At 51.3% G+C, this 16368-nt stretch overlaps 1 protein-coding gene and 1 long non-coding RNA gene across 3 annotated transcripts in view; both read right to left on the bottom strand.

Moving 5' to 3' along the window:
• MAN1C1 (mannosidase alpha class 1C member 1) overlaps positions 1 to 2784 on the bottom strand; it is a 152638-nt gene extending 149854 nt beyond the window's left edge. Inside the window, exon 1 of one of the 2 annotated variants that reach the window (XM_086328636.1) lies at positions 970 to 2784. In XM_086328636.1, the coding sequence (XP_086184762.1) occupies positions 970 to 1509 (540 nt within the window). In that variant the 5' untranslated portion in view covers positions 1510 to 2784. The remainder of the gene's footprint in view (positions 1 to 969) is intronic. The other variant, XM_086328632.1, reaches the window with a different exon arrangement.
• A 1116-nt stretch (positions 2785 to 3900) lies between these two features.
• Positions 3901 to 13575, bottom strand: LOC147377423 (uncharacterized). The gene is made up of 2 exons (XR_015150472.1): positions 12895 to 13575; positions 3901 to 4762 (listed from the first exon to the last, which is right to left on the bottom strand). It is a non-coding gene; the product is annotated as an uncharacterized LOC147377423 (long non-coding RNA).
• Between the last annotated feature and the right edge of the window lie 2793 nt (positions 13576 to 16368).

Raw genomic sequence — 16368 nt, 5'->3', positions numbered from 1 at the left:
GCAAAATCCTCACAGGCGGCTCCAACAGCAGGCAGCTCTAACAGTGGTTGAGCAGAACATTTAGTTATCAGTGGCGGCTTGGCAACTGTCTCCAAGCCATGGTGAGGCTGCATTTGCTTTTGGTGTGTTAAAGTAGGACTCAGATTCAGACTCAAAGTGATCCATCTAACCCCTCTCTGGTACAATCCCTACAGGAAACCAGTCCAAGACCTGCTTCATTAAGCCAATAACCTCAGAACTTCTGTATCATTACCACTACCTTATTGATCACTGCTCCTTGTATCACATGCAATTATGTACAATTGTTCCAAAGCTCAATAGAAACAGTTAGTAAGAATGTAGGACATCTTCTGGCTTGTGGGTTGCTGGCTAGATTACAAAATACTTGCAGAACATCAAGTATCCCCCAAATTCTGGATTTCCAGGTAGCAGATCCTAAAGGGATTTAGGAGATGTCATGACTTAAGGACTCACAGTGAGAAAGAACATGGCCCTTGGCCCCTTGGAACAGAAAGGGTGCCCATTAATGAACCCTACTCCCGTATTCTTGCCTCGAGGCGGCCCTGGACAGAGGGGCCTGGTGGGCTACAGTCCATGAGGTCTCAAAGTGTTGACGCCTGAAGCGACTGAGCACGCAAGCATGCATGCAGCACTCCACAGAAATCCTATTAGCATCTCCAAAAGGGAGGGAGCAGGGCCCACCTGGGCTCAGGACTAGACTGAAAAGACCAGAAGCTGGGGGTGAGGGAAAGTTGGTCTAGGGCTTTAGCTACCATCTATCAGGAATGTGGATGGTTAACTGAACCCAGCACTGGAAAAGTGTGCAGGAAGGAGTGAAGGTGGGAAGTTTGGGAGGAGGGCCTCGAGCAGGTCAGGGAGCTGGGGAGTGACTGGGGGTGAGGGAGGATGGATGGAAGCACAAGAGCCATCTTTTAAAATATTCTGTGGAAGGAGGAGGAGAGTCCTTACCTCCTTGATTTTCTCCCGCTGGGTATGAACTAGGCTCTGGGGCTCCTTACTCCTGTCGGTCCTAGTCCCCAGGACCGGGTGGCGGAGGCGACTCCGGAATGCCTTGAAGTCAAAGCCAGAGGGAACGCTCCCCTCCTGGGGTCTGAGAGCCGTGGCGCCGCCGCCCCGGGCCGCCGTGGCCTCCTCCCGGGGTCCAGTGGGGTGCGTGCGGCGCAGCCACCCTTTTCTGCGCCGAGAACTGGCTTGGCTGCCGGGGTCATCCTTGCCCGGGGCTGGAGCCGCGGGGGCCGGGTTGGGAGGCGACTCCTGTCCGCGGGCCCGCGGGTGGCTGGCGACTTGGGCCACCGCCTCCAGGCCGGGCTGCTGGGTCCGAGGGGCCAGGAAGAGGCGCTTGAGGCGAGAGGAGTTGGGCAGCAGGAACAGGGCCCCGAAGCACAGGGTGACCAGGCCGGAGAGGAAGAGGAGGAAGACGAACTTCTGCGGCAGCCGCAGCCCCCACGGGGAAGCCGGGACGAAGCCTGGCACTTTCCTCACGAGCATCTTGACCGGGCACGGGCCTGGGGCACGCTCAGCTCCGGCCGAGCTCCTGAGGTCTTCGGAGTCCAGGCACTTGTCAGCAGCTGGGCTCGGCGAGCGGAGGTCGTCGAGGGCGCGCCGCCCGGGGTGGGGGTCCCTGAGAGTTTCGCCCTTTCGGGGGGCTTGTTCCCGGAGTTCAGGGAGTTTGGAGAGAGTCCTCCCGCGCCGGGACAGGGGGAGCTGCGGCGGCGGCGGCGGCGGCGGCCTCGGCGGGGCCCGGGCGAGCGAGGTAGGAAGGCTCGGGGCCCGGGCCCGCGAGGGTTGACCGCGCACCGCAGCCTTCCCTCCGGCCGCCGCGCCGCCCCTCCTCGCCGCGGCCGGAGTCCGCGGGGCCCGCGCCCCTTCCCGCGCTGCGGCCGCCGCCGGAGCCCGTCACATGCCGTCCGAGGCGCCCAGGCTTGTCCACGAGGAGGGGCGCCCGCAGGCCTCGTCCCCGAGCTGAGCCGCCCTCAGCAACCCCCAACCACCCCGGCCCAAAGTTTGAGCCTCAAAAGCAGTTTCCCTAAGGGATCGACTCCCGGGGGCGGGGGGGGGGGGGGGGGGCGACGCGGCCGGGCTGTCAGTGGCGCTCCGAGAGAGCGCTGGAGCGGCCGGGTCGCGACAGCGCTGGGGGCTTTGGCTATCGGGACACGTCCACAACTTTGCTCCGCCGCGGGGCGGGCGCCGGGGAGCTGGGGGTGGTGGTGGTCAGGCACTTCTGAGCCAGGCGAGGCAGGGGCGGGGGGGGGGCTCCCGGGAGCGGAGGGATGCCTGAGCCGGGTCCGGGGCGTAGTGCCGTTCGCGACCAGCCGCGGCGGGGGCGGCTGCAGCTGCGCTGGGGATGGGGTGGGTGGGGGGGGAGTGCGGGCTCCCGCCCCTCCAACTCTCCGTAGGGCTCCGGGTTCCCGCTGGGATCACCTGTTCTCGGTGCCCGCCGGCTCCGCGGAGCGCGCAGTCCCGGCTGCGCCTCCCCCGCTGCAGCTGGCTTCCTCGCCGCGGCCGCTCCAGACGGGCCGCTGCCGCCGCCGCAGACTGAGCCGCCGCCGCAGACTGAGCCGCCGCCGAGCCTGCGCCCCAACACGCGCGCACACACCGTCCGGACGCCCCCGCCGCCGCAGCTCGGGCTTTCACGGAGGCAGCGCCCGCGGCCCCGCCTCCCGCCGGGCCACGCCCTCGGGCCACGCCCACTGCGCGCGCCTCGCCGTCCACCGCCGCCACGGCGCCGCAGCCGGGCCAGTTGGCCTGGCGACCCGGGGTGGGGAGTGTGCAGGGGCCTAAGCCCGAGTCCAGGAGAGGGCCCGGGACTCCAAGCCACGCCCCCTTCCTCCAAAGGCCGGCGCCGCCGCGCACACGCCCCCCCCCCAGCCCACCAGCACCAATGGTCCAGCTGCGCGGGGTTGGCGAGGGCGGGGGGTGGAGAGCGGCGCGAGGTCATTGGCTGCCTCGCAGGGATCCCCGTTGGGCTGCGGTCCCCCATTGGTTAGTGCCCAGCATTCGCCGGACTGTGAGCGACCGAGACACCCCCCACCTCCGCCCCGCTTCTTGCCCCCACCCGCGCGGCTCAGGTTGTTGGTCCCCTGGAGCGGGCAGGGGACCCAGCCGGTCTGCTAGGACCCTGGCGGCCGTTCGGTAACCTCACTCACCCCCTCAGTGCCAGTCCAGAATTGGCAGGGAGCCGGGAGCTTGCCCGGGGGTCCCAGAGCTTCCGCGGGAGCCGTGGAGGTGCTGCTGTGGCCGGCTGTGAGGAGAAGGGCTGGCTGAAGCCCCCGGCCAGGGAGCTGTGGCCACGGTCGGGCTGAGTTCAGGCAGGGTTTCCACCGGACGCCCCCCTACCCCCCGCCCCCGCACCGGCAGACCACAACTCTGCCTTCCTTTTCCTATGGCCCGAAACCAGGCCGGGGCCCCTGGGTGGGGCAGGGAGAGACGCTAACCGCAGCGGAGCGTAGGGCAAGGAAGGAGAAAGAACCTTGGTCGTCTGCGTAGAAGACCACACACATCATGTGACACGCGTACCCAGAGGCCTGCGTGTGTTTATGTGCACGTGTGTGCTTCTACGCCTAGATGCAGATGCACTCGGAGATTACACGTGGGTGTGTACATGCACACAAACTTACGCTTAATTTAGGTAGAACTGATTTACCAAAGCGCATGTAGATGTATATGCATATTATACATGTACTAATTTACATATTAGTATAAATAGTGACACGTACACACATACCCACATGATACTTACACAACAGGTCCAAGAAACACACACGTGTACACACTACCAGACGTAGAGACACAGGGGTCTCCACCCCAAGGCCCTCACCCTTTCCTCCCTTCTTCTCCTCCTATTAAACCTAACTCAAGGCAAAGAAACACTATGCTGTGTGGGTCTTTCATGCAAACCACTTTATAGAGACAAATAACAGCAGAGGGAGAGACAAATTAAGAGGTGTAATAGGCAAGAGGGAAAATATCCGCTTTCAGCTGCAATTTAAAATGAAATGCAGCGTTGATGAGACAGAATATACTGCAGGGAGGCCTTTCCAACAGAAGCGGCCCAGGCGGGCTCTCACCTCGTAAATCTTGCTTCTTCCCTGAGGCCTGGTGGGACTCTGACATCCTTCTGCCTCTGGCCAGGCCACTGACAGCAGACCCTCCCCTGATGTTTAAATGCCTTTGGCATGTCAGTTTCTTTCCGTTGAAAATAAAAGATTGCTCTGGGTAACAGGTGCAAATATTTTGGTCACTGGAGATACATAGTTTCTCCCCACCCTACAAGCACACCCAACTGAAAAATGTGAAAGGCCAGTTGAGGTGTTTCAGTCTCTCATGAGTTTGACTGTCAGGAGTCAGGTGCCTGGAACCAGCTGTGAACATCAGAGACAAGCATGTGGTCCACTTGGATGCAGGAGCCCAGAGATCTGGCCAGGCTTTTGCCAATCTCCAATGCCCAAGCGTCTCCCTACTGGGACCCACCTTGGGCAGAGGGAGGCTTGTCTTTGGAGAACCAGACAGGAAGGCAGCAGGCACTGGAGGCACCCCACAGCATATCACGTTGACAGTACAGGGGAAGTCACTGTTCAGTTCCCTGAGAAGGGAGGACCCAGGAGAAGGGGAGGAGGGTCGGCAGAGTCTCAGAAGGCTATTTGAACTAGATCCTCACTGTGATTGTGACACAGTGACCAATCTCTGGTATGCTGGTGAGCTGGCGTAGAAAGTGAGGCTGCAGCAGGATTCCACAGACAGCCTACAAAAAAAAAAAAAAAACAACAACAGAGCCTGGGGGGACAACTCCATTTCAAACCGATGTCATATTGGTGATTTCATGACGTTGGTGATCCCATAACCTTCTATAATCTCCCTAGCAAGCTTGGGAAGGACTGATGCTAAAGCTGAAACTCCAGTACTTTGGCCACCTCATGCGAAGAGTTGACTCATTGGAAAAGACTCTGATGCTGGGAGGGATTGGGGGAAGGAGGAGAAGGGGACGACAGAGAATGAGATGGCTGGATGGCATCACCGACTTGATGCACATGAGTTTGGGTGAACTCCGGGAGTTGGTGATGGACAGGGAGGCCTGGTGTGCTGCGATTCATGGGATGGCAAAAAGTTGGACACGACTGAGCGACTGAACTGAACTGAACAAGCTGGCTGAGGGCCCATCTGGAGGTCCCTTTGCACCTCCATATCCCTAACCTCTGTAGACCTCACACACATTATGGCTCTTCTCTCACTGGATTTTTACTATTGATAGGCTGTCCCACAGCAGACTTAGTTCCTCACAGCGGGAACCATGCATGGCTTGTTCACCTCTCTAACTGCCCTAAGTCTTAACTACAATATCTGGCACGTGAGTGCTGTGTTTGTTGAGTAATGAATGCAGAGGTGTGGGAGTGGATGCCCATTTCACAGATGAGGAAACTAACGCTGAGGGAAGAGAATAATAATGGACCAACATTTTCAATGTGCTGAAAACATGTTGCTTCATTTACTTTCAGAACATTCTAATGAGGTAGATATTATTAACAGTCTCATTTTACAAATAAGAATACTAAGGCTAGAGAGAGATTTAGGATAAGTTAAAAAGTATCTTTCTCAGTTCAGTTCAGAAACTCAAGTGGGACTGGGAACAGAAATAAATAGCATTTTAAAATCTATTCTGTCAACAAATATTTATTGAAATTAGATACTAGGTATTGGCCTAGTCTCAGGTTGGTCAAAGATGAGCAAAGCATGGTCCCGGTTATTATGGATTCATTCTCAGTAAAGAGCTACTTACTGAACACCTACTATGTGCCGGGGGTTGGGGAAAACAGCCCTAAATAAGGCAGGTGTGAAGCCTGACTTCAGGGAGCTTCTCGTCTAAGAGGCAACAGGAACTAGTTGAGCACCAGGAAGAGAGTCACCGTGCACTGCGTCCTGTGCTGCTCTGCTCTCATCCTGTCTGCTCTCACAGTGACTGTCTCTGAAAGATCCCAGGTACAGAGATGGGGAAACTCAGGCTCAGGGGTGTGAAACGACTTGATCACACGGGGAAAAAGTGGCAAATATAAGAGAAAACCAGATTCATCCATGCTGGGATCTATGCTCTTTTCTGTTAATAATACCAATAGTAACTAAGCTTAATGGGGCACATACTATGTGCCAAACCCTTACAATCGCACAGAGATTTTAAGGATCTTACCCAGTGTCACGCAGCTGGGAAGTGGCAGTAGAGAGATTTGAACCCAGTTGGTCAGCCTCCAGAGCCCTTAAGTCTTTGAGTCTATTGTTCCCCTTTTACAATGCCAAGAGAGCAGATGCTGTAGGAAGTCAGAGCTGGGAAGGAACATTGGCCTCAGGCAGAATTTTCACAGGCTTGTTGGGAGGATTATATGAGTTCACTCAGCCATTCAGTAAGTATGTATTGGGTACCTGCTATGTTCCAGGCAATATACTAGGCTTTAGCGAAATAATGAGGAGCAAAGATGGATACATTGTTCCCATCATGGAGATTACAGTCTTAAGGGGAAGAGGAGTCTAAATAAATAATCTCCCAAATAAATCTGCAAGCTGAGATAAAAGTGAGCGATGTTGCTCTCAGAATGATGGATCTGGACCTAGACTGGGGTTGAGGAAGAAGAGGTCAGGGAAGACATCCTCTAAGTGGAATTGCCTAAGCCAAGAGTGGCGGTGAGAACACCGAAGCTGAGGAGACAACATACGCACAAGTCTTGGTGGGGAGAGAATATGCTAACTTTTGAGAACAGACTAGTCAGTACGTCTGGAGCAGAGAGAGTGGAAGGGAAAGACAGGAAGCATCACTGAATGATTTAGGGCAGGAGCAGGAATGTGTGTGTAGGGGTGTGTGGGTGGGTGGATTCTGATTAACATTTTTAAAAGGCTATTGTAGCTCATTGAAAACAGAATGGAAGGCAGGAGTGAATGAAGTGGGTGCCTTTCAGAGGATATTGCAATAGCCTATGGTGGCTTGGATTGGGGAAGTGGGAGATGGACCGGCCCACAGGATCCAAATCATGCTCAGAATCCAGAACTGAGAGGACTGGGTGAAGGCTTGAGATTGGGCTTGGATAGGTAGGGAGATGGCTGCAAGGATTCCCGGGTCTCTAACTTGCCAGGGGACAGAGGAACTTGCTGAGCTGGGAGCAGTGAATTTTGCTGTAAGAGGCTTTGCATCTGCTCATTGAGAAGCTCCTATGTAGTTGGTGCAGGATCTGAATCTCATACGGTCATTGTATGTGTTACTCACTCAGTCGTGTCCCACTCTTCAATTCCATGGATTAGAACTCACCAGGCTCCCCTGTCTGTGGAATTCTCCAGGCAAGAATACTGGAGAGTGTTGCCATTTCCTTCTCCAGGAGATGTTCCTGACCCAGGGATTGAGTCAGGAGACCCAACCTGGGTCTCCCGCATTGCAGGCAGACTCTTAGAGATAAAGCTAAGTTGAGCCAAGAAACAACCGTCGGGCAGCTTCTTTAATGGCCTCCAGACAAATTCAACACGAGCAAGACAGGGACTGGTGTCTGAGGGGCTGCTGGGTATCGGGTGAGAGCACATTAGGCTGGTCCAGAGATAAAAGTGCCTGCAGCTGTCTCAGGTTCTCTCCTGCAGGCTGCAGATACCTCTCTGTGCAGGGAGTGGCCAATTTCGGGGTCACAGAGCCAGAATATCTGTTCTCACGCTCATGAAGTTTCTCTTTCAACTCTTCTTTCTTGAGTCCCCAGTCCTGAGGTGGCCCAGTCAGCCAGTCAGAAGCAAGGGCTCTCAATGGGGAGCAGTTTTGCACCCAGGGAACACTGACCATGTTTGGAGATAATTGTGGTTGTCACAACTGGGGGAGGCGTGCTGCTGGAATCTGGTGGATTAAAGTCAAGGATGCCATCAGACATCTTCCAGTGCACAGGACAGCGCCCCCCTCCCTGCTGGTTGCCCAGTCCCAGTGTCAGCTGTGCCAAGGGTGAGAAACCTTGGCTTAAAACCAAGGCTTTGAAGTCAGAGATGCCTGGGCTTGAATCCTAGTTTTGCTGCACATTAGCTCGTTTTTCTTGGACAACAACTTATCTGGCCTCTCTGAGCCTCAAGTTCTCCATCTGTCAAGTGGGGTGAATAGTAACACAGACCTCAGAAAGATGATGTGAGGATTACTTGAGATAACTGGTCAAAAAGAGCCTGAAGCAAATGTTACGCTCATGAGCAGAGTCCGGGTTGAACTTATTTCTGATCTACCTCCCAAACTAAGTCCTTGGTATGCTAGACAAGGGAAAGCAGGGTTGGAGGAACGCGGACCCTGGGACTTCCCTGGTGGGCCAGTGGTTAAGAATCTGCCGTCCAATACAGAGGACATGGATTCAGTCCCTGGTCAGGGAACTAAGACCCCACATGCTGTGGGGCAGCTAAGCCCACGTGCTTAGCTAGAGAAGCCCACATGCCACAACTGCTGAACCTGTACCCTCGTGAGTTCGTGCACTGCAATGAGCAGCCCACACACCAAAACGAAGACCGGTGCAGCCAAAATAATTTAAAAAAGAAAAAGTAAAAAGAACAAGGACCCTGGAATCAGAGCACCAGTCTGGACTCCATCTCCCACCAGTAGCAAGACGCTGGGGAAATTGCTCATCTCTTGAAGCACCCGTTTCCTCATCTGTGAAATGCAGATGATCACACAGGGTGGTTATGGGGACTAACGGAGCTAATTGTTGTACATATCTTAGTACAGAGTCTGGTACATAGTGAGCACTGGATAAATGGGAACCAATGTTATGAAAGAATTAGTGCTGCTGCATTTCCCAGTAGCAAACAAGCTAGGGAGCAAACTGAAACTTTGTAAGTCCAAGTTTCCAGGGAAGTTCCAATTCCAAATACTCTGTCCATGGTCCCTATGAGGATCTCATTTGTCAGACTGTACACACCAATGTTCATTTCAAAAAATATGGCCTCTACCCGGATTAAAATAATAGTGCTATTGATGCAGTCCTCTTGTACTAAGCACTGCTCAGGCCACCCCCTCCTCTCCAGGAGTTTCTAGATCACCCAGCTCAAAGGAAGAATGCTGCACGCGTGAAATCTAAGGATCAAGATGCCTGTAAGTAATTTGCTGTTAGAGGCAGAGCAGAGGTTGGCTCTTGTCAGTACTTGAGAATCCCAGTTGAGGCCACTTCCACACATATAATAAGGGTTCTTCTCACTTTCACAGCCCTGGGTTACATTTACCTCACTGATGTTGTGAGGGTTAAATGAAATAATCCACATTAATGTCTTAGCAGAGTGCCTGACATATCGCAGGATCTAAATGTTAGTTATTCTTATTTATGGTTCTGGCACTTTTAAAGGGAAGGTAAAATAAATATCTTTGAATCTCATTAAGCTTACACTCCTAAACCCCACAAAACTAGAAATGAAACACAATCTTTAAAATGCAACCCTGGCATAATTTGGTCATCTGGTTCTACTTACTAATATCAGGGAACCTTTATCTTGTTTAATGTGTGTGTGTGTCTGTTTCTCAATGTCCCCAGGTGACTGAATTTCCAGATTCTATGCAGGGTGTCAAACTATCTGTCCCTCTGGGATTAGGAATGTAAGCAGGGATTGTTGGGACCACAGAAACCAAACAAACAACCATGGGGAGTTCCCTCACAACCTTATCCATTATGTCATTCAAATGATTCCGAGCACCAGGCCAGTAAGCCAGAGAGGCACAACAACATCATAGTTACAGCCTTGACTCTCACAGACCTGCACACGAACCCAAGTCCTGCCAAGGTTACCAGGGGCTATGTAACTTTGAGTGGTCATCTCATCTGTTTGAGCCTCAGATTCCTTGGCTATAAAATAGCAATGAAAATAGTACAAATTCAGTATATGTTAAATGTTAGTATTAAAAGAAATAAAGAAAAGCAAGTTCAGTTCAGTCCAGTCACTCAGTCGTGTCCAACTCTTTGCAACCCCATGAACCCCAGCATGCCAGGCCTCCCTGTCCATCACCAACTCCCAGAGTCCACCCAAACCCATGTCCATCGAGTCGGTGATGTCATCGAACCATCTCATTCTCTGTCGTCCCCTTCTCCTCCTGCCCTCAATCTTTCCCAGCATCAGGGACTTTTCCAATGAGTCAGCTCTTCAGGTGGCCAAAGTATTGGAGTTTCAGCTTTAGCATCAGTCCTGCCAATGAACACCCAGGACTGAACTCCTTTAGGATGGACTGGTTGTATCTCCTTGCAGTCCAAGGGACTCTCAAGAGTCTTCTCCAACACCACAGTTCAAAAGCATCAATTCTTCGGCACTCAGCTTTCTTTATAGTCCAAATCTCAAATCCATACATGACTACTGGAAAAACCATAGCCTTGACTAGACGGACCTTTGTTGGCAAAGTAATGTCCCTGCTTTTTAATATGCTGTCTAGTTTGGTCATAACTTTCTTTCCAAGGAGTAAGCGTCTTTTAATTTCATGGCTACAATCATCATCTACAGTGATTTTGGAGCCCAGAAAAATAAAGTCAGCCACTGTTTCCACTGTTTCCCCATCTATTTACCATGAAGTGATGGGACTGCAAGTTAGCAGGGTTGATAAGTGAAAGAGAAGAAAGATTGGGGTTTGATGCAGAAGTTCCATTAATTATCTTACTTGTCCCAAGTCCCAGCTCTGCCATTTGACTGTGAGACCTGAGCAGACCACTCACCTCTCTGAGCCAGTTTCTTCATCCATTAAAGGGGGGCCCATGAAACCCCCATGGGGTTCCCAGGTGGCTCAGTGGTAGAGAATCTGCCTGCCAATGTAGGAGACACAGGAACCCTGGGTTTGATCCCTGGGTCAGGAAGATCCCCTGGAGGAGGAAATGGTGACCGATTCCAGTATTCTTGCCTGGAGAATCCCATGGACAGAGGAGCCTAGCTGGCTACAGTCCATGGGGTAGCAGAGTCAAGACATGACTGAAGTGACTTAGCACACACGCATAATACCCTACATGAGATAACCAGTGGGCAAGCACTTTGTTAGTGACAAAGCAGAAAAGACACGTTCGTTGTGGTTATGACCCATTTTGAGAAAGAATTTTCGCCATCTCATTAATATTTACTGAGCCTCAATCATAATTTTTAAAAATCTGTGAGGCTGTCTGAACTTTTCTATTCCATTCTACTTTTTTACTATCATTTAATTCTGTATGTTCTAAAGAAAGAAAAAAAGCTGGTAGAAACAAGCTTATCACGTCCACCAAGGATTGCTGGAGCTCTGCCTCTGGGCACAGGGTAGGCTCGCCCTGCCCCCTTGTGGTTAAGTAAAGCCATGTGACTGGTTCTGGCCAATGAGCTGTGAGCAGAAGCAACAGGTGTCATTTCTAGGCCAGGAGGCTTAATTGTCAGCGCCATGCCCTCCAGAGCGCTGGCTTTCCCTCTAGCAAGGTGACTGACAGGGATCAAGGCGGCAGCTGCTCCATCAGCCAGAGTCCCCGTGTGACTATAATGTGCAGAACCTTCTTCTGCACATCTGCTTTGGCTGCCCTGGCATGGAGCTAAGATGAGGAATTGATAGGTGTTGTGTTGAGCTGCTGAGACCACAGGGCTTTGAAAACATTTTTAACTTCAAGAAATGTTTCAGGTTAGCTTCCACAATATATTTTATGTAATCCCATATATCCAAAATAGTATCATTTCTGTTATTATTTTAAACATCAGTCATGAAATAGGCTACATTCCTTTTAACATGCCAAGTCTTCATGACCCAGAGTGCGTTTTACCTTTATGGCCCGTCTCCATTCAGACGAGCCACATTTCAGGCACGGCCACAAGCCCCACGTGGCTAGTAGCTACTGGAATGGACAGCACAGCCGTAATGGCTAATGGCCCTCATTTTGAAGCACACTGTTCTAAGGTGCCTGAGCACATAAATCTTTATCCCAGTTCAGAGGATCTTTGGAAAAGGAAATCCAGTGTCTCGTAAAATAGATTGTAAAAAAAAAAAAAATACAATAGATTGTAAAAAAAAATTAGATCCCTTTTCCTTCATTTAGCCTGCAGTCGGGGGGACTTTTCCTTCCAGGATAACTAATGCCATTTGATTCCCATTAGCTAATTCATTCCCTCTTATTCTTCTTCAAATTAAAAAAAGGGGGGGAAGGGCTTTCCAGTGGCCCAGGTTAAAAGGAAAGAGAACAGTACAGCTTTTTGAAATGTTCTCAGCACCCACAGTACTCTAAGAGTAGACTCACTAAACTCCAGGTGGAGGTGAGGGTAGAGGAGCAGCTGATGCACTTTTTTCTTTTCCACAGGAGGTGACATGGAGGCTTCAAGGTCAAGAGGAATTGCGGGAGTCAGGGAGAGTGGGAGGCTGGTGAGACTCAGGCATTAGAACTTGATCTCATACCCCGGGGTAGACAGGATCCCTTTTGACTCTGGATATTGACTTGGGACGTATACTCAACAATCGAGGGTAAATGTTAATTCTTTTTTTAAATTAATTTATTATTATGTGTGTGTTGCTGTTATACTGCACCCATTGCTTAGAAAATTGGCTTCTTCAGTTTCCCAATATGTCAGGAGCATTTTCCCATGAAATTAAATGTTCTTCAACCTCATCATTCTGACAGCCAGATATGATTTTTTAAATTTTCAAGTGAAAGTCGCTCAGCTGTGTCCAACTCTTTGTGACCCCATGAACTGGGAATTCTCCAGGCCAGAATACTGGAGTGGGAAGCCTTTCCCTTCTCCAGGGGATCTTCCCAACCCAGGAATCGAACCTAGGTCTCCCACATTGCAGGCGGATTCTTTACCAGCTGAGCCACAAGGGAAGCCCATTTATTTTTTAAATGGGTAGACCATAATTTACCCAATCTGCTGGACAGTAAGGTCATTCCAGTTGTTAACTGTGTTTGTAATCCTTACCATCCCTCAGCTCCTCCAGAAGGTACGGTCAGAGGACATGTTTAGATGGAGGAAGGTGTGATCAATCCATGGCGTCCTTCCGGCAAACGGGGGTTTTGCCACATAAGATGTCAGCTTCTGGTGGCAGCGGGGAGGGCACAGCCTTCTCTGAGCACTTCCAGGAGAGCTGTGTGAGGTGTAAAGAATGTTGGAGACAGAGGCTGTGGGTGACACCAGGTCCTGCCATTTATGAGTTCTGGGGACCTCTTCTCCGAGCCTCTGAGAATGAGAACAATAATACTGGCCCTTTGGTGGTGGTGTGAAGATTAAATGACACTATGAGTTCTGGCTAAATAAGGCAGATTGAGCGCGCACACACAGCCCTGCTCCATCCTGACCCTCCACTAACACAAAGGCAAAGGGATTTTTTTTTCTTTGAAGGTGTGAAACCACAAGGATAATTAGCATAGAAGAAGAGATTACAGTAACAATATTTGGGAGGCAGAAAAACCAGATTAGTGCCTTATAACTTGGGGCAGCCAAAAACCTTTAACCTTAACCCCCACAAGGCTGTGATTACCTACAGGGGCTGAGGAGAGGAGGGGCTGAAACAGGAGAGTGGCTCCTTCTCTTCCTTGCCTTCCCCTGCACCCAGTTACTGCTTCTCAGAGCCTGAGGTGGATGGGAGAGAGCCTGTCCCCCTCATGGACACACACAGCCCACTTGATGCCAGGTTCCCAGTGCCCATAGTGAGGGGAGGGTGGCGGGCACAGACACCTAGCAGAAGCCATCTGTCCTGGGGACTCTGCAGGAGGCAGTAGAAAGGTCAGGTGGCCGTGGAGAGTTAGGAGGAGCAAGGAGCCTGGAGCAGGAAGGGCTGGTGGCCAGAACATATGCTCCGACCACCCAGCTTAAGACAGGGGCCCTGAGGGACCTCCCTTCCAGTGGTTAGGACTCTGTGCTTCCAGTGCAGAGGGTCCAGGTTTTGTCCCTGGCCCGGGAACTAAGATCCCATATGCTGCACAGCATGGCCAAAAAAATTTAAAGATGGGGGCCCTGAGGCCTGAGAAGACAGAGCCTGGCCCCAAACCCATATGCTTTAGCCTGTCCCTGTCACCTTCCTGGCCCCTGCTCTCTTTGTGCTTCCCTTTCTCCACCCAGGTGGACAGTGGCCTCCCCAGCTCCGCTCCAGGTTGGGGGTGCCCTGCTCAGCCCGGAGGTGGGCCCAGGATCCCCAGTTTGGGACCCTCCCGCTCCCCCATCAGGCCATCCCCCACCCCCTGGGAGCACTACGCCCCTTTCCAGGAAATCACCACTGAATTCCGTTCTCAGAAAGTCCTCCTCCCAACTGGATGTCAAAAAACGTGCTAGCTTATGCGGCTCCAACCCTTGCAGAGGCAAATGTACTTCCCGAAGTATCTGAAAAGAAACAAGGCTCCAAGGATCAAAGGACTGCAGCTGTAACAGGGGAGCCTCAGCAGTGGGCCAATCACCTGGACAAGGGAGTGCTGCTAGCTCTCACCTGCAGATGGTCAGTGTTCCCCCCACATAGAAAATGTCAAATGTGCTGAAGGCAGCGGGTGGGAAAAGGTCTTCCTGGACCTGTCTGCTCTCCTGGAGTCAACTGTCCTTGGCAGAAGCATGAAAAGTTCGTGCTCTCATGGGACAAGAGCCAGGGTATTTCAGTGTCATGATTTACCAAATAAAAATACAGGCGGTCCCATTACATTTGAATTTCAGATAAACGACAAATGATTTTTACTATAAATATGTCCCACAGAATCATTTTGGACTTGCATATACCAACAGATTGTTTGCTGATTTATCTGGAATTCAAGTCCTGTGTTGTACCTGGGAGCTCGACGTGTCCCCAGCCCAGGGTCTGGTACATACTAGATACTCAGTGAAGGAGAGATTTGTTTGAGCTTTGAACTGGATGAGAAATCAAAATATTTTATTTCACTGGGTCAAAGTGGACTTTCTAATGACTGGAAGTGAGTTTTAATTACCAAAATGAAACTGTTATTTTGCCCCAAAGGGACCAAGAAGTCATGGATCTGCCTGATTATTATCAGGAGTCAAGAGAGGGAAACCACCTTTGACAGAAGAAATTTTCAGGAGGAGGAGAAAAATAAGATCATTTCTTCTTTGTACCTCCTCAATTCTAGCCCACTAAATTCATTCATTCAACAAATATTGATTGAGTGCCTGCTATGTGCCAGGCACTGTTCAGTAAACAAGGAGAATTAATTACTATGATCATTCTTTGTATTGCCTCTGTTTGATAGCAGAGGAAAACTGAAGTCCAGAGAAGTTAGGTGACTTTCCTGAGGTAACACAGCAGATAAGTAGAGAACTGGGATTAATGTATCTGGTACCTGAGTCCTTGCTCTCTCCACGTGTGATGCTGTAGAGGTATGGGGGGAACAGAGAACAGAAGGAACTGGTTAGGTAAGGGCCACATAGATTACCAGCAGTCCCCGAGCCATCATAATTTAATCTCCTAAGTATCACTGACCATCCACTTTGCTCCCTTTCAATCACTAAACCCCACTCCCCACTCCACTCCCCAGTCCAACCCACCTTTCAGCTTCCTGCCTCAATAGCATCCTTCATCTCCGGGCTTGCTCACCTCTCTGGCTCCCCCTCCAGGCTGTTTTCCACACAGCAGGCAGATGATCTGGGTGAAATATAAACGCAATATGCTGTGCCTAGTCGCTCAGTCCTGTCCAGCTCTTTGTGACCCCATGGACTGTAACCCGCCAGGCTCCTCTGTCCATGGACAGAGGATTCTTTACCAGCCGAACTGCCAGGGAAGCTCGTCAATGCAACAGGGTCCCCTTTCTACCCAAAATCTTTCTACAGTTTCCCACTGCTCTTAGGAATGATAACAAAACTCCTGACCATGGCTTACCAGGCTCCACATAATCTACTCCTGATGACTTCTCCAGCTTCATCTCACTTCCTCTTACTCCATCTGCTTGTACAAGTCAGTAGTTGGGTTATCTATTGCTGCACGGAAAATCACCCCAAACCGTAGTTCTCTCATGATTCTTGCATTTGGCTAGGCTCAGCTGTGTGGTTCTTCTGGGGCTGGAGCCATCTGGAGGCATGACTGGGGTGGGCTTCCAAGATGCACACTCACATGTCTAGAAGTTGATGCTGGCTGTTGCATGGGAGTTCAACTCTCAGTTCAGTTCAGTTGCTCAGTCATATCTGACTCTGCAACCCCATGGACTGAAGCACGCCAGGCTTCCCTGTCCATCAGCAACTCCTGGCACTTGCTCAAACTCATGTCCATCGAGTCAGTGGTACCATCCAACCATCTCATCCTCTGTCATCCGCTTCTCCTCCCACCTTCAATCTTTCCCAGCATCAGGGTCTTTTCCAATGAGTCAGTTCTTCACATCAGGTGGCCAAAGTATTGGAGCTTCAGCTTCAGCATCAGTCCTTCCAATGAATATTCAGGACTGATTTCCTTTAGGAGGAACTGGT

This window comes from Bos grunniens, chromosome 2 (assembly GCF_055505025.1).
Source record: "Bos grunniens cultivar Pamir isolate PY7600 chromosome 2, Bosgru_T2T1.0, whole genome shotgun sequence".
Classification (NCBI taxonomy): Eukaryota; Metazoa; Chordata; class Mammalia; order Artiodactyla; family Bovidae; genus Bos; species Bos grunniens.
Note: the sequence above shows the minus strand (reverse complement) of the source record. Positions and strands in the feature narration are given on the sequence as shown.